Source organism: Podarcis liolepis, assembly GCF_965112155.1.
Source record: "Podarcis liolepis genome assembly, chromosome: 13".
NCBI lineage: Eukaryota > Metazoa > Chordata > Lepidosauria > Squamata > Lacertidae > Podarcis > Podarcis liolepis.
This window is the reverse complement of record NC_139573.1, coordinates 13884327-13902415: the sequence shown is the minus strand read 5'-3', so window position 1 is coordinate 13902415 and position 18089 is coordinate 13884327. Positions and strand designations below refer to the sequence as shown.

The following is an 18089-nucleotide window of genomic DNA, read 5'->3' as shown; positions in this document are numbered from 1 at the left end:
GCACTTGGGCAAAAAAAAAAAAAAAATGAGAGGCACAAATACAAGATGGGGGACACCTGGCTTGAGAGCAGTACATGTGAAAAGGATCTAGGAGTCTTGGTTGACCACAAACTTGACATGAGCCAACAGTGTGATGCGGCAGCTAAAAAAGCCAATGCAATTCTGGGCTGCATCAATAGGAGTATAGCATCTAGATCAAGGGAAGTAATAGTGCCACTGTATTCTGCTCTGGTCAGACCTCATTTGGAATACTGTGTCCAGTTCTGGGCACCACAGTTCAAGAAGGACACTGACAAACTGGAACGTGTCTAGAGGAGGGCAACCAAAATGGTCAAAGGCCTGGAAACGATGCCTTATGAGGAACGGCTAAGGGAGCTGGGCATGTTTAGCCTGGAGAAGAGGAGGTTAAGGGGTTATATGATAGCCATGTTCAAATATATAAAAGGATGTCACATAGAGGAGGGAGAAAGGTTGTTTTCTGCTGCTCCAGAGAAGCGGACACGGAGCAATGGATCCAAACTACAAGAAAGAAGATTCCACCTAAACATTAGGAAGAACTTCCTGACAGTAAGAGCTGTTCGACAGTGGAATTTGCTGCCAAGGAGTGTGGTGGAGTCTCCTACTTTGGAGGTCTTTAAGCAGAGGCTTGACAACCATATGCCAGGAGTGCTCTGATGGTGTTTCCTGCTTGGCAGGGGGTTGGACTCGATGGCCCTTGTGGTCTCTTCCAACTCTATGATTCTATTGAACTCTATGGAAATGAAACCATATGAGCATTTAGGTTCAGAACAAGTTTTTTTAATGCATTCTCACTAACACTCCTGTTCAGATAAAGTCTATCAAAACCAGCTGTTCAAAAGGGTTATCTCAGACACCCCCACACACACCAGTACATTTACCGGTATATTCATTTCCCTATTGAGAAATGGGAGCTTTCTACAGTATTCTTTTAATTCACACGAGATTCTTATGGATTTTACATCAGCTTATGCCCCACTGAAATGAAAAGTGGTTATCCCTAGGTAAATGGGTAGAAGTTTGCAGCCTCAGTCAATATTCTGAGGCTGAAACTCTTGGTTTGATCATTCCTGTACTGTAATAAATGAGTGGCTTAGTTCTTACACAAGCTCTTCAGGCAGCGCTGGTGGGGGTTCCTCAGTGAATGTTGCTGGAGAGGAGATGAAGCCACCATGGGAAACAATGCCACCAATGAGGAACTCTCCTGGCTGATGATACATGTGAAGTGGACGGTGTGGACTTTGGAGCTTGCATTTCGCTATGTGAGCCTGACATACATTGTAAGAAATCAGTTCCAGCAGCAAGAATACTAAAACTACCATTCTCAATACAAAGGCAACTGGTTGTTCTATGCAAAAACTCTGTTTTATCTTCTCCAAGATAAAAATTGTCTTGTTTAAATGGTAGTTTATTTTCCTGAGACGATGCAATGTCGGAGTATCCAAAATCAGACTTGTGGATCACAAGTCTGATTAATTCTGATTAATTTTAATATACTTTGCATTAGGTTTACCAGTGGCCACTGTAAGTCCCCATTGTTTTTTGAGAAGCAGAAGCTCAAATTATAGCCCTGTTAATGATCAAGAAGCAATTTAATTATTCATTCAGTTCTTAGAATTCCCTCTGGAATTGTTGAAGAAAATGTGTTTGTCACATATTCAGAACTGTTATTTTAATTTCCCTTTCACTTGATAATAAGGGACCACTGTTGTATTGGGGAAGGAAGACGTTAGAAGCTCATTATGGAAGACCTTGCAACCAATGTAGTTTCCAAAATGTGTAGTCAGCATCCTGGAATTAGGGCCCCTCTCTGGTCTATGAGTCTAGGATACATGATCCACTGCTTCCCTTAATCAGAGTACTTTGTCAGGGGGAAATCCAGGGAGAAGAGCTACATGGGCTCCTTTGTTGGCTTTGGGGAACAGTTTTGTGAAATAGACTTGTTCATGCTTTAATTCTTTCTTATAATAAGCTTTCCCCGGCTGTTTAACTCGGGCCTCACCAAAACAATATAACATTTGGGGAAGAAGATGCAGCCCAGTAATCCAAAACTAGAGGCCAAAATAGAAAAGATCTCCACAGCCACCATGTACTTTCCCTTGGTACTCAGGTAGGTAGGAACAAAGGACAACCACACACTGCAAAAGACCAACATGCTGAAAGTGATAAACTTGGCTTCATTAAAACTGTCTGGTAACTTCCTAGCTAGGAAAGCCACAGTGAAACTGATAAGGGCCAGCATTCCCATGAAGCCTAGGACACAGTAGAACATGGTGACTGATCCTTCATTACATTGCAGTACAATTTCTTTAGTCCCTGAGTGCTTGTCTAAATCAGGGAGTGGGGGAGCAACTATCAGCCAAGCACTACACATCATCATTTGAATGAGGAAACTGAAAAGAACAATGGAGATGGCCAGATGTTTCCCCACCCATCTCCTCATTCTGGAGCCTGGCTTGGTAGCCATGAAAGCTAGAACCACTATAGTTGTTTTTGCTAAGATGCAAGACACTGCTACTGAGAAGATGACTCCAAAAGCAGTTTGTCGAAGGAGGCAGGTTATTTTTGTGGGCTGGCCAATGAATAGCAAAGGACAAAGGAAGGAGAGATTGAGGGCTATGAGGAGAACATAGGTGAGGGTCCGATTGTTGGCTTTCACGATAGGAGTCTCTCTGTGCTTCATGAAGATCCTAAGCACCAAAGTTGTAGTGAAAGTCAATAAAAGAGCAAATATGACTAAACTGATTCCCAGAGGTTCACCATAAGACAGGAAGCTTATATCTTTTGGAAGACATTTATCCTGGCCAATGTTTGGATACTGATCTTCTGGACATTGAAAACAGTCATCCATGTCTGAAGAAAGAAAGAAAGAAAGAAAGAAAGGAAGGAAGGAAGGAAGGAAGGAAGGAAGGAAGGAAGGAAGGAAGATATTAATTACACGCTCTTAAAGAGGGTCAGAGGTGGTCGGAAGGCTTCCACAGTCTTTTTGCTTTATATCCCTCTTTTTTATTTGACTCACCAAAGTCTCTGTTGGCTCACAAAGACAAAGCCACGCCCCCCCCCCCCCACATTTTATCATTTCTGACTCAATGTCATTTCTGTGGAATAATGCAAATACTTGAGCACTTTGTTAACTATTTCAGTATTTTGATGGAATTCAATAGAATAACCGCTGACCCGAATGGGTGGTTCCACACTTTCTGATTCTGCAGCTGTTACTCAGCTCATTTTAAAGGTGAATCTGTGTGCATTTTTTAACCATTCTTACCTTCCTGGTTGGAAATCTTTTCTTCTGGACATGGAATGCAACCATAGCAACAAAATGGCTTCCCTTCCTTCTTGGTCCGACTATAACCTGAACCACAATGATCATTACATATAGAAATGGGCCGAGTCTGTCAATAAATATTAAAATATAATGTTTTAGGAAATATTGCGAACACTAGAAAGTATTACAAATGCAGTGGACTTTTAGAACTTGAGTCCTTGGCTCATATTATGGTATGGTATGGTTTATTTATCATATGTTTCGCCCTATAGGACGCACCGTCCCATGAGGCGCACCTAGTTTTTTTTGGGGGGGGGGAAATAAAGGGGCAAAAATTATTTCCCTCCCAGGTGCGGGGCTGGGGCGCGAGAAGCCCGAGCTTCCCCCGACCCCAGCCCCCAGAACAGGCAACTCTTCACAAGCTGTGGGAGCCCGGCGCCAACAAAGGCCAACAAAACAGTGAGCAACATATATATAGTCCATATATATGTTATTAAATCAAAACATAAAAAGTCATTAAAATCAATAAAATATTTAAAAACAAAACAAAGGAATGTGCGTCGAACAATAGAAATGGTTTGACTCAAAAATTGTTAACAGTGGCCAGGGTAAAGCGGTGCATTTTCACCAATCCATAGTAACTATAAATGAGGTTGTTTGACATCCCACTGTGGGGAAGGGGACATATTTTGGGAACTGCCACAGATAATTCCCTTTCCTAGACTACCATCCCCCAGGTTTCTGAGGGTGGCAGAAGTACCAAGAGGGAATATTAATAATTAAAACTTATGTATGGAAAGAGGCAAGATATGTTGAACCTAAATAATCTTATAAATAACACAAAACTGTACCCGTGTGACTCAAACACTTAAAATGATTATTTTAATCAAAAATAATTTAATTTAATTACAAAATTTAATTACAAAAGTCAAAGCATCCTGGAAGAAGTGTGTCTTCACCTGTTTCATTGATATGTATGAAGTCCACACTCAAATTATGAGAGGGTTACATTTTGGGGATACATACATATATACATTTTGCATATAGTTAGAACACATGGAATTCAGTGGTGAGTGGAATTGCCAAAGTCTCCCCCGCCACCCCCAGAATGAACATTAATTGGCACATTATCATTCAACTACAATGTGAATGTTCAGATTGAAAGCCATAGTTTGAATTGGGTCAATAAATTTACAGAATGCTGAGAAACAACTATGGGACAAGTGATGGAAAGACCCCTGAAAGGTGCATAGAACCCACCTGGTTAAATGGGTTGGGCCATACAATGGCATCCTCATGAATGGTGAATGGTTTTTCCTGGGTGCCCAGGAAGTCTATCTTCCCAATTTTGACTCTACGAAAGGATTGATTTGGAAACATGAGCCAGTTTATAATGTCAAAGCCAGCAATTAATTCACCATTTGGGTCAAAACGCACCTTTTCTCCTGCACTGTTGTTAAATGAAATACTTCTGAGAATCTGATGGAGCTGAATAATGAAAATAAAATGGAAGATATATATAAACGTTCAAACTATGTTATCATAAACAGGGTGATTCCATGAAAGCTTTTTGCAAGCTAATGTTAGAAAAAGCAAAAGGTCACTTAAAACTTAAAACATCAAGGAATATTGTCTACATCTGCAGCAGTATCACCATCCAGCCCTGGGAGTCTTTCCCAGAACATGACTTTGAGAGCAGCAGCAGCAGGAAAGAGAGGAGTTCAGGAACACTTTAATGCATTGTGATTTGCTGTTTTTAATTGATTATAGATTAGCAATTCTGATGCTGTTGCTGCTTGTGATATTGGCAAATCTAATGAGAATACAGTGGTACCTCGGGTTACATACGCTTCAGGTTACAGACTCTGCTAACCCAGAAACAGTGCCTCGGGTTAAGAACTTTGCTTCAGGATGAGAACAGAAATCGTGCTCCTGCGGCGCGGCGGCAGCAGGAGGCCCCATTAGCTAAAGTGGTGCTTCAGGTTAAGAACAGTTTCAGGTTAAGAACGGACCTCCGGAATGAATTAAGTACTTAACCCGAAGTACCACTGTAGAAGGAGATACTTAACCAGTAAGGCACCTTGGGCAGAGCTTTGGCTCAGTGGTATGGTACACACTTGAGGACGAAGGTGGGACAGGGGCAGGGGCAGCGGGCTGCCCCGGCTGCCATTCGCACCACCCCTGCGAACGTGCGCCGCTCGCCAACTCCCCGGGATGTGCACTGCACGCCACCCCCTGAAGCTCATTGTGCACACACCGCGACATGCACTACGCCCCCGCGACCCCCAACAGTCACCCCCCGCCTCTTCGCCACTCCTGGTGCCAGAGCATGTTGCTCTGAGACTGATGGTACAAGCGGTGTTGGTAAAAAGATTAATAAGAATATGTAAATACGGATTGATAATGGTGGAAAATATATATTTACTATAGGTTAAGATGCTGAGTAAGGTTAAATGATAGAGGGTAAGGATTTGCTGAACTAAATATCTGAATTGGAATACAAAAAGGGAGGTGTGAGGAGGTCAAGAAACTAGTGAATGAAATATAAGATATGAAAATATTAATATTTTTTCTGTTTTGCTTATTGGTGTTTTTTATTCTTTTTTCTATTTTGTTAACTGTTCTTTATTCTGTATTTCTTATGTGTTTTGCTTTGTATTTTTTATTTTTGTAGTTTTTCTTGGCTTTTGTACTCTATGTTTAAATTTGGAAGCTTTTGATTGTTTATGAAACTTTAATAAATATTACTTTTTTTAAAAAATGCATGCAAAAGATCCCAGCTTCAATCCCAGGCAACTCCAAGTAGGGCTGGGAAGGGCTTTTGCCTGGTATCCTGCGGAAGTATTGCCAGTTAGTGTAGACAACACTGATCTGCATGGACTGTACGTCTGTACTCGGTAGAAGGTGACTTTCTTTGTAATGTAAGACACTCTAAATAAACCTTTGAAACCCTAGCCCCATCTTGGTTATTTCTTTTCTTTTGCTTAAAAAAAAATGTATTTCAAGCCCACTCTAGACTTCGAAATCCTAGCGTGAAGTGCAATACATAATCAGACCTACATGAAATAGCTGAATAAAATATTAAAAAACCAACAACAGAAGTCAAACAGATCCAATATGTCAGGCATGCCCTTCTCTACCAAAGAACAGATTAATTTATAGCTAATCAAAGATTTGATCAGATAAATGGTGCCATTCCCATTCCCCTCAATGAATGGTTGAATTAAATACTGGACAAAATTTCAGAGCAGCACCAAGTTATGAAACTCATTCCCCCCAAAATGCACAAGTCCACAGGTGAAGGGATGGTAAGAAAATCTTTAACAAACCACGGGGAGTTTTGTCAATTTCTGGGGTGGGGTGCTGCAGAGAGGGGGGGGGGCACCAAATGCTAGATATATTGTAAAGTTTTTCTCCGAAAATAAATTTCTTGTTAATCTCATGGAAGGTTGAGAAAGCTCGCCCATATTTCCTCACCAAAATATATGGAGGTATCTTCAGGACATTACCTGCCAAGGTTGTGGATTTGGAAGCTCCCATCTTGCTCCCTCTGCCATTCCCCTGAGCTTTAATTGGGATGGATGTCTGATGTGCAAAGCATGTGCCACCGCATAGACTGCATTGTAGATGGTGTAGCTATGAGCTGTCATTCTCATTTCAAAAACAGACACAGGAAGTGCCTCCATCTTCTCCTCCCCAGTGCAAATTTGCCTACCTATATTATCTGTAACAGAACTGGAGAATGAACAGTTAAATGACTCTTCCCAGAAGTCCTTGATAAAACCATCTTCTTTTTCTGTGATTGGGTTCTTGATCTGAAGGAACTTCTGGAAAGCTAACAGATCCACTGAGTGAATGGCAAGGGACAGAGAACCATGAAGGAAACTTATGTCCCAATTTCTTTGGAATGGAAATGATGTGATATCCATCTGGGCTGTCATGAACCAGACTTTACCCTTAGTCCTCATTGGTATATGCTCAAATTTTACAATCTGAGGCACCATTTTCAATACCATCATCGTCTGAATTTCTCCATGTACAACCACAACATTTGTAGTGCTTCCCATAATGACACTGACACAGTGAAAGCCCTCCCCCACCATGTCTGTGACACCACTGGAAGATGTTAGCTTTGGGAATGTTTCTATGAAGTCAAAGCAGATGCCACTCTGGGAAAACATTGGAAGTACATTGTCTATAAAACCTTCTGTATTTTCCCCATCTTGAGAAACCACTCCAATCCATGTCCACTGGAGATGCAGCAGTAACTGGATAATTCCTCTATATTGATGATCCCCATTCGGGAACATCTTCTGGAAGAAAACTCCTTGAGACTTTTTATTCATGACTGGGGAAGAGCCATATATGAGCTAAGGTTTTTTTTTTATATTTAAAAAAAAGAGAGAGAAAGAAGAATGGTTTTCAATATGAAATAATTGTATGTACTTGTGTTTTCTTTCTTCTGCACATTTCTGGCCGGGACCATAACGATTAAGTATATCCTGCAGATAGTAGGATTGAATTATCTGTTCACCTATTGGAGTCTACTTTCCCTGTGCATTTCCTGCAAACAACACTCTGAGGAAGCAGGCCCCTGCAACTAGCAGGATTGAAACCTCAACTCACCAGATACTGAGCCTAGGGTATATAATTGCTCAGTTTTACAGTGTGCTTCAATCCGCTGGTTTGTACAGCCATGTGAAAACAAATCTCATTCTTCCTACCAAGACCGCGCCCCAACAACCCCAGATCACTCCTGCAGGCCAGACCAAATCTGGGACTGTTTCTAACTAATTCATCTAGTTCCACCCAAATTTGTCCAATTCAGTATTTGGGCTTTGGCTAAATCTGACCCCCAACCCTTGCAGCTTTTTACTGATTTCTCTTTCCCTGTGTATGTGTTTTAAGATTGGGAGGATTTGTCAATATTTGTCAATATTTCTCTTCAGTTTCTTATTTATTTATTTCTATACCGCTTTATATTTTTAATAAGAATCTCAAAGCGGTTTACAGCATATTAAATCAATAAAACAACAGCCAGGCTATGTTCCTCTGGCCTCATGAGGAGCCTCTTCAGTAGGGCCTTGCAGGGAGTGGCCTTCACACCTCTTTCTAGTGCTGGTGAGTCCTATTTAAGTTATTTAACTGCATGAATGAGGCGTTTTTTTTAAGCTTCATGAAAATTTCTCCTAAAACACAAAACTTGTTATATGCAAATTTTGCCTAACATGCACATCTTTGTAAAGCAATATTCATGAATACAATGAAGTTGAAGGATATTTTTACTATTTTGCATTTTTTATGCAAACTTTACCTTAATCTGTGCATTTTTTAACACATTATTTGATTCGAGAACTCCTTTGCAAAATCCAGAGAAGTGGGACTTTCAAAGAATGGCTGCATTTCATGTATTGCTTCTGAAAGCATGAATTCAGTGAAATTGAGGTGTGAATGTATTTAGATCTTACTTGCGGTATCTTGTAGGTAGACAGGATGGGTGTCATGTGAAGACAGACATTAGAGTTAGGTCCCCCAATGACTGCTATTGGAATGCTCTCAGCATCACATTTATAGTTAGGGATGGCCTTGGCCCTTCTTGAGAGAAGCTCCATTGAGGCTTCGTAGGTCCAGCTTGCACTGAAATGGCTGTTATAAATGTGGAAGCCCAGGGTGACGTTGGGCAAGATCTGGGGAGTTTCATTGATCTCCTTTACAGCAAATGCCAAGGCCAGGATGTGCTGGTAGAGGTGAGTCAGCACCCTGTATTGAGAGTTACATGCTGCATCAAGGTTCATCTGCTTCAGACCATAACATAGACCGCTTTTCAATTCAGTATCAGTTCAGATATTGTACAAAACAGGCTGTAATCTAACATTTCACAGGCGTGTAAAAGTAAACTGGTTCATGAATTTTTGAATTTTAATTTGTAATGTAATACATGTTTCAAGCCTGTTTTGATGCCACGTGGATGTCTGCAGGCAAGACTGGACATTTGTACAAGTGTTTGTCCTGTAAGCCAATATTTTATGCTTCGTAAATGTTTTAAAATTCTTCAATAAAATTTGGAATAAAAGAAATGAGTGTTTGAAATGGGTAAATCAATTTTTTAATACAGCTACAGAAGACAAAATTCAATAAGGTGCTTTTATTTATTCTGACTTCTAGTAAATCTGGATGAAACGTGCACCTACTTACATATGGTCATCTGAAAATTCCTGAGATGGGTGTTTCTCAAAGGATAGGGTATCTGAAAATATGTAGATCTGAGAAATAATGCCAGCAATGATGAGGTCTCCTGACTGATAATATTTGTGAAGAATAGGGACGGGTACCCTGATGGAACATTGAGGAATATGATGAAACTTGCACATCCCATGCACCAACAGTAAGAGCACTAGCAATCGAAACACTACCATCTTGAAAGGTACTCTTTATTTAGGCACAAGTTCACCTCTTCTGCTACTGCCATTCCCGTGACCCTGAGCAGCAAAGCCTAACTTGAATTGTCACTCACACAGCTGATTCAAAGCCAGACTCATGAGTCTCTGTATGTCTATAGACCCAACCAAATAGAGTTCATAGTGATTAATAAGACCCTCCAGTCTTAGTTTCATCATTTGCATGTGGGCAGAAGAGGACCCTAGGGCAGGATAGAAGATGTAATTCTGAATAATTACAGGACAGGTAATCACTTACTTTGAATCACAGATGCTGCGCAATATTTTCAAGAAAACATGTTTATCATATCTCAGCCAAAGCCTTTTCTTAAGTGAGAGAGATCGATGCTAGGCCCCTTCTTTTATTCTTTTTAGTGAGCTATTGATATTTAGAAAATTTTTGAAAATGGAAGTACTTCAAAGCAATAATAATTATAATGTACTCCCATATTATTCTGAAAGGGTGATGTCTAATCCAAGTCATACTCAGAGCATGCCCATTAAATTCAAGGGAGTTATGGATTATATTTATGTGGATGTACTCTGAGTATGAGTAACAATGGTTATCACCCAGTGTGTTGAGAACTGCATATTTATATCACTCGTTGCAACTCAAAAAACATCATTTGTGAATTGGAATATATCCGTCAATCATCAATTATTTTGATGAAATTGAAATCAGTAAGATTACAGGTGTGTTGGTTGACTTGATGAGGTACTTGATTATTCTTTATTTCTTCGTATTAGTTGTCTCCTGCTGTTCAGTTCTGGCCTCAGCAAAATGATAAAGCATTTTGGGAGAAAGATGCAGCACAGTAAGCCACCACTGGAGGCCAAGATGGAGAAGATCTCCACAGCCACCATGTGTTTCCCTTTTGTGCTCAAGTAAGTTGGGACAAAAGACAACCACACACTGCAGAAGACCAACATGCTGAAAGTGATAAACTTGGCTTCATTAAAACTATCAGGCAACTTCCTAGATAGGAAAGCCAAAGTTAAGCTGGCAATAGCCAGGAAACCCATGAAGCTCAAAACACAGTAAAACATGGTATTTGACCCTTCATTGCATTCTAGAACAATTTTTTCATTGATTGAGTGCATGTCAACATCTGGGAATGGAGGACAGGTTGCCAGCCACACAGTAATAAAAACTGTCTGAACAAGGAAGCTGGAAAGAACAATAAAGGTTGCCAGTTGTTTCCCCACCCATCTCCTCATCCTAGAGCCTGGCTTGATAGCCATGAAAGCTAGAACTACTATTGTGGTTTTGGCTAATACAGAGGAAACTGCCACTGAGAAGACTGCACCAAAAGTAGTTTGTCGTAGGAGACATGTCACTTCATCTGGTTTGCCAATGAATAGCAAAGCACAAAGAAAGGAGAGGAGGAGAGAGGACAGGAGAACATAGGTGAGGTTCCGATTATTGGCTTTGACTATGGGAGTGTCCTGGTGCTTGAGGAATATTCCAAGAACCAAAGTTGTGATTAAAGAAAATAAAACTGCAAATGTGGTCAATATAATTCCCAGAGGCTCATTGTAAGTCAGGAAGCTTATGTATTTTGGGAGGCATCCATCTTGGCCAATGTTTGGATAATGATCTTCTGAACATTGAAAACAATCATCCATGTCTGAAATCAAATATGAAAAATAGATATAATATGATATTTAAGTATGGCATTCTGTTCCTGAATGTGGGTAGTGAACTTGAAATATCAAATGTTAATTTTGTAGTACAGTGGTACCTCTGGTTACGAGTGCCTTGAGTTACGGTTTTTTGGGTTACGAATGTTTTTAACCCGGAAGTAAGTGTTCCAAGCTCTTGGAGGCCTCACCACTGCCCAGAGCAATCCCAGACATCCGTGGGGCCTACGGAGGCTCTGTGACTGGGGCTCCAGCAGCGAGAGCTGAGGCCTCTGCGAATGCCCGGAGCCAGGCCCTGACATTAGGAGGATGCCCAGGAGGTCGCATCCCAGCCCCAAAGTTAGGTAAGAAGCACTTACCTAACGAAGACCAAGAACAGTGAAGCTGTTAAGAAAAGAAAGATGAGTCTGGGCCGAAAAGTCCTTTACCAACCCTTGCCCCATCCCCAGGTGTAGCACCTAGCCAGGTTTGGGATTTGTTTACGTGAGTCTGCCCTGTGCCTTTGTCTCTGCTTTGTTCCTTCGTTTGTTGGACTTCTGGGGGACTCTGCCTTCTGCCATTCTTTTGGGGATCATGTGGAGCCCAATTCAGCCACTGGTTGATTGTGTGACTTCAGAAATGGATAAAAGCCCCCATCCAAACAATGACTATAATCAGTGCATGTAAGAAAAAAATAAATTTTAATTTTTTTCATCTACAATACTGTCTTATTTATTTCATAGTACAGTACATTGATTATTGCCTTTTATCAATGGTCGTTAGACACTAAAATTTGTCTTAAATTGCTGTTTTAGGGGGTGTTTTTTATTGTCTGGAATGGATCAATCCACTTTTCCATTACTTTCAATGGGAAAGTGCACTTCAGGTTAAGAACGCTTCAGGTTAAGAACGGACTTCCCGAACCAATTAAGTACTTAACCTGAGGTATCACTGTAATTATAATAGAAATTCTGCTTTCTCATGGGTCCCAAGAAATCTAGAAATATAAACAAATCTCAGCCATCCTGCTAGAGGCTGAAGGTGTCACACTTTGTGATTTGTGTGTTCGGGACTGGGGCTTGCACAGTCTTTTTGTTTCAACTGATCCAACCCACTAATATTCTTATCATCTATGAATTTGTCTGATATTCTCTTCAGTCACCCAAGTTACCTCATGTGAAATATGTGGAAGACAGCCCTGGATCATTTGACCCTTTTATTATTTCTATTTGCCCTCCTATAAAAACTACACAAGATACTCTCTGTATAAAGTTTAAAGAACAAATAACTTTGACTTAGTATTCTTGCAGTTGCAGATTGTTATGTTCAATGCAGGTAGGTGATACTTAGATTGCTAGCAGTTTAATCTATGTAACGGTTTAATCTATCTAAAATAAGAAAATTGTCCAGTAGCATCTTAGAAACCAACTAAGTTTGTTCTGGGTATATGCGTTTGTGTGCATGCACACTTCTTCAGATAACTCTTAGGCAGACAGCAGCAGCACAAAACAAACCTCCTGTTCTAACTAAGACTGTTCAACTAACTGCCATAACTGCCACAGAGTGTATGACGTCACAAAGTTCTACGGTTCTTGCCATTAACCCTTTACATATGCTTTGTGTGTGCTACCATTTCACAATTTTGAATGTTAGAGCAATTGATTTAAGCATTTAAAAGGCTGATGGGAGCAAGCTGGATTGTAGCCAATCTATTTATAAAATAAATAGTATTCATCTGTTAAATAGGTGGCAACTATTGAACAGAACACATCTACATATAACATTCCTTACCTTTCTGGTTTGAAATCTTCCCTTCTGGACATGGAAAGCAATCATAGCAGCAAAATGCCATCCCTTCTTTTTTAGCTCTTCTATAACCTGAACTGCAGTGATCATTGCATATGGAAATGGGGCATATCTGTTAATAAATGATAAAGTAGTTTTTTTAAAAAAAATCCAAAAACAGGTTGTGGAGCTTTGATTTCATTATTATTTCTCTGCAGTGAACGAATGGGTTGATAATGACATAAGGAAATATAATGAATTCTTGAGTGCATGTTGTGTTTGTGTTTATGTGGGGAACTTCCCTATAACTGGAGTCCTTTGCCCACATTAAGAAAACATGAGACAAAATATGCATTATGACAGTGTTGCTTGAATTCTGTAGATTTGTCTTCAGCATTCTAAAATCCACTACAAAATCTGGAGACAATGTGACTTTTTGAACATTGAGGAAATTATTCAATAAATCCCAAAATGTGCACAGTTACTACCTGTTTAAACTGGTTGGGCCATACGATGACATCCTCATTAATGATGAAGACATTGTCCTGGTGAACCATGGGCTCAATCTTTCCAACTTTGACCCTGAGGAAGGAGTGGTTTGGAAATGTGATCCAGTTTATAATGTCAAATCCAGCAAATAATTCCCCGTTTTGATCAAAGGAAACTGTTTCCTCCACACTGTTGTTAAAAGAAATACTTCTGAGAACATGGTGGAGCTAATTTATGAGGGTGAAAAAATAGGAGTCTGTACTTAAAAGGTGCAAAGGATGTAAATACACATCAAGGTTATAATCTATCAGACATAAAGATTTTGGATTATGTTTCCTTGAAAGGATGTATGTAGGCTAATCCTGGTAAAAATGAAAGTAAATGAACTAAAATGCCAGGAGATGTATTTATTTCCCACAGTGGCCCTGAGATAGTGCTTGATTATGACATATGCCCTTCCAAGTAAAGGTAAAGGACACCTGGATGGTTAAGTAAAACTTGACTATGGGGTGCGACACTCATCTCGTTTCAGGCTGAGGGAGCCGGTCTTTGTCAACAGACAGCTTTTTGGTTCATGTGGACAGCGTGACTAAACCACTTCTGGCGCATCAGGACACCGTCCTACAGCACATGGAAATGCTGTTTACCTTCCTGCCACAGCAGTACCTATTTATCTACTTGCATCGGCATGCTTTTGAACTGCTAGGTTGGCAGGAGCAGGGACTGAGCAACGGGAGCTCACCCATTGCATGGATTCGAACTGTTGACCTTACAAACCCAAGAGGCTCAGTGGTTTAAACCACAGCACCACCCGCTCCCTTTTTCTAAATACAGCACAGTGCAGGAGGGATGCTCTGGCACCTATGAAAATGTGCTTTCTCCTCTGTGTTTCCAGTAATTCTTCCCCTAGAAAAAAAATGGAAGAATCCACACCTACCCACTTACCCCATAATCACTAAAATGAAAAGGGGCTCACTAAAATAAGGAGAGAAAACTTTGAGGTTTCCTCTTGGTTTTTAGACTTGAAGAGATAGTTTAAACACATGCACATAAGATACCATTGCTAGGTTAATATGGAAAGGCTGTAGCAAAAGAACCAGTGCTGATGTCACAAGCAGCTGATGGAAAGATCAATAATCTGCTAAAGCATGGTTGGTGGAAGGGAAATGTTAGGTGGCACAGAAGGCCATGGTGCAAAATAAAATAAAATAAAATAAAATAAAATAAAATAAAATAATACAACAACAACAAATCCGTTTATTGTGAGGACCATGCCTGTACACAAACATCAACACAACGATAGTTAAAAATATTAAAATTCATTAGATACTATGCCAACAAATACCTTCATCCCACAAAATAGAAAGAGAGGGAAAACAAGCAATGAGTTAAACAGACGATGAAGGGGTCTTTACATTGTCATCCATAAATCTTTCCCTGGCTTTCATGGCCTTCATCACAAAAACCGCTACCACATGGGTAATACGTGGGTTTGCATCAACTAACAAGAATTTTACTCTATCTTCAGGATTGGTTATAGAGTTGGCATAATAATGCTCTGGCTAACTTTATTGTTGGAGGTGGCAAAATGTCTGGGGTTGCTGCCCATAAGAAGCAAGAATGGAATTGAGACAGTGCCATGGAGCAGCAGCCCATATAAAATTCCCCCCAGATGGGCATGTAGGACCCACAAAAGATGAAATGTCTGGGAATTCCCAGATGTGGTACAGAAATGAAATGAATCATCATCATCGTAATTTTGAAGAAGAGAAGAAGAGTTTGGATTTGATATCCCGCCTTTCACTCCCCTTCAGGAGTCTCAAAGCGGCTAACATTCTCCTTTCCCTTCCTCCCCCACAACAAACACTCTGTGAGGTGAGTGGGGCTGAGAGACTTCAAAGAAGTGTGACTGGCCCAAGGTCACCCAGCAGCTGCATGTGGAGGAGCGGAGATGCGAACCCGGTTCCCCAGATTAGTGACTACCGCTCTTAACCACTACACCACACTGGCCATTGGCCTGTTGGATCAATTTCGAAGTGAAAATCATCAAAGAAGGGGCAAGCAGCTGGTTCTTCATAGGATGTGGCATTCTTGCTCAACTTTCTGTGTTTGTCCCCTCAATGTGTTCACTCAACTCCCAGGAATACAAGTGGATACAACTGACAGGAATTGGTGAAAGGAAATGATACTTTTTTCTAGCTCATACATCAGGTTTCCCCCCCCCCCTTGTTCTACCAGAGAAATTTTGAGTTAAACTGAAAAGAGCTTTCTAAGTCTCACCTATCTCTGCTTGCCATAAAATCAGCGAATAGTTGCTAGAGGTCTTGGGTGGAGATGCATGCAATGGGAAGTTGTTGCACCCAGTGACGAAGAGACCCTCTCCGTCACCTGGGGCAGAACGTCGAGGGGTGGGGCGAATTGCGGCAGCCATATGAAAGCCTGTATGCACACAGTGTGCAAGTGGCAGCCCACATGGATGCTGTGTGAGCGGTGCCCATACTGACTGTGCACGCACCCCTTGCTGCCCCACAGCTGGGGGGAGGCAGTGGCCCATCTTGTCACCCCCCCGGGTGGCACCTGGGGCGACCCACCCCCTCTGCCCCCCTTCGTACCCCACTGGTTGCACCTACAAATATGGGAGCATACCCCAATCTTTAAAAGTGTGAGCAGGACATTACCTGCCATGGTTGTTGGTCCAATCTTACTCCATCTGCCATTGCTCTGTGTTTGACTTGGGATGAATGCCTTGTACTGAATACATGTGCCACTGCATAGACAGCATTGTAGATGCTGTAGCTATTTCCTGTCATAGACATTTCAAAAACAGATGCGGGAAGGGTCTCTAGCTTCTCCTCCCCAGTGCAGACTTTCTTGTTCATCTTGTCCATGAAAGAATTGGGGTATGTACAGCTGAATGATTCTTCCCAGAAGTCCTTTATGAAACCATCATTGTTTTCTGAGTAAGGGTTCCTATGCTGAATAAATTTATGGAATCCTGACACCTCCTTTGAGTGAATTGCAAGAGATATAGCACCATGGAGGAAATTTATGTCTGAACTTCTTTGGATTGGAAATGATGTGAAATCCATCTGAGCTGTCATAATCCAGACTTTTGTCTGGATGTTCATTGATATATTTGCAAATTGTAAAAGCTGGTGCATTGATCTCATTACCATTATACTCTGAATTTCTCCATATACAACCACAACTTTGGCAGTGCTTTCCATAACAACTTTGATAGATTTCAAGCCCTCTTCTAGCATGTCACCAAAATCACTGGAAGAAGTTTGTTTGGGGAATTTCTCTATGAAGTCAAAGCAGATGCCCTTTTTGGAAAACAATGGGAACATGTCCTCTTTAAACTTCTCTATAGTGTCCTCATCCTGAGAAATCATCCCAATCCATGTCCATGCAAAATGCAAGAGTAATTGGAGAATCCCTTTATATAGGTGGTTCACATTTGGGAACATTTGGTAGAAGAAAATCCCTTCAGTTTTTTTATTCATGACTGGAGCAGAACCATATATGAGCTAAATAATATTTCAAAAATGTTAAAGGGATATGAAAGAGAGTGATTTGGGTTATATTTGAAAATCATGTGATTATATTAGCTTATATCCACTTCTAATATGAATTTAGAAATGTGACACAGGGTTAGAAAATATGCCTGATAAGCAGGAGGCAATACAGTAAGTTTACTCAACATGGTGGATCACTTGTTGGAAATTTGTGATAAAACCAAACAGGCTGATAGGCATCGGGATAAAATAGCTGAGTGCTTTTGTTCTGGCCAGCCTTTCTACTGATGTTCTGGTGCCTATTCATTGTGACAAAACCAAGTATGGTACGGAAGTCTGCAAATGTGCCTTTGCCGCGGATTGGACCCTTTCTGAGCTCAAAACATGGGTACCCCCAACAAAATTTGGCTAAATATTTGGAAATATTTGGAGTTTACTATGTATTGGTATAATTTGAAACTAATGTGATATGATTGTTCTGTTAATTGGAAATTTAATAAAAATTAATTTTTTTTAAAAAAAAAGTGCCTTGTGCCATCCTCATATCATCAGGAATCTGGTCTATGACATACTTGCCTCAAAGTTTTCTCAGTGAAATTAAGATCATAGAATCAGCTATGGAAGACATTCTCTAACCTTTCCTTGAAACAATATAGAATACACTGAATGCACACCTACTTATTCTTACCTCGCCAAGCTAAAAGTACACACATTTCATATGAGGGGACTTCATATGTTGGGAATTCTCTTTAGATTCAAATTAGCTTGGTACATATCTTGGAATGGAGTATAGTTATGGGTTTTAATAGATTAAATTGTGTTAAACTCTCACTTTGCACACTACAGATCTGTAGCAGGAAACCTCTGTTCTACCAGGCCTTGGATATTGGCCCAACATGCCATCTTGGACAAGCCATAAGCACATTTCCAAGGTTTCACATTATAGACTATATC

The 18089-nt window shown here is 40.6% G+C and overlaps 2 protein-coding genes across 6 annotated transcripts in view; both read right to left on the bottom strand.

Moving 5' to 3' along the window:
- LOC310691346 (extracellular calcium-sensing receptor-like) overlaps nt 1-16418 on the bottom strand; it is a 168182-nt gene extending 151764 nt beyond the window's left edge. The window contains exons 1-3 of one of the 5 annotated variants that reach the window (XM_083471098.1): nt 16296-16418; nt 13617-13710; nt 13135-13261 (exon numbers count right to left, since the gene is read on the bottom strand). In XM_083471098.1, coding sequence (XP_083327224.1) covers nt 13135-13261; nt 13617-13685 — 196 coding nt within the window. In that variant the 5' untranslated portion in view covers nt 13686-13710; nt 16296-16418. Of the gene's footprint in view, nt 1-13134; nt 13262-13616; nt 13711-14264; nt 14348-14562; nt 14685-16295 lie in introns of those variants that run through there. The other 4 variants (XM_083471096.1, XM_083471097.1, XM_083471099.1 and 1 more) reach the window with 4 other exon arrangements.
- On the bottom strand, nt 941-7776 carry LOC310691376 (vomeronasal type-2 receptor 26-like). Its single transcript, XM_083471155.1, has 4 exons — nt 6796-7776; nt 4724-4774; nt 3287-3413; nt 941-2871 (listed from the first exon to the last, which is right to left on the bottom strand). Exons 1-4 carry the CDS (start codon nt 7630-7632, stop codon nt 1970-1972), a joined length of 1917 nt encoding a protein of 638 aa, XP_083327281.1. The 5' UTR covers nt 7633-7776; the 3' UTR covers nt 941-1969.
- Nucleotides 16419-18089: the final 1671 nt, after the last annotated feature.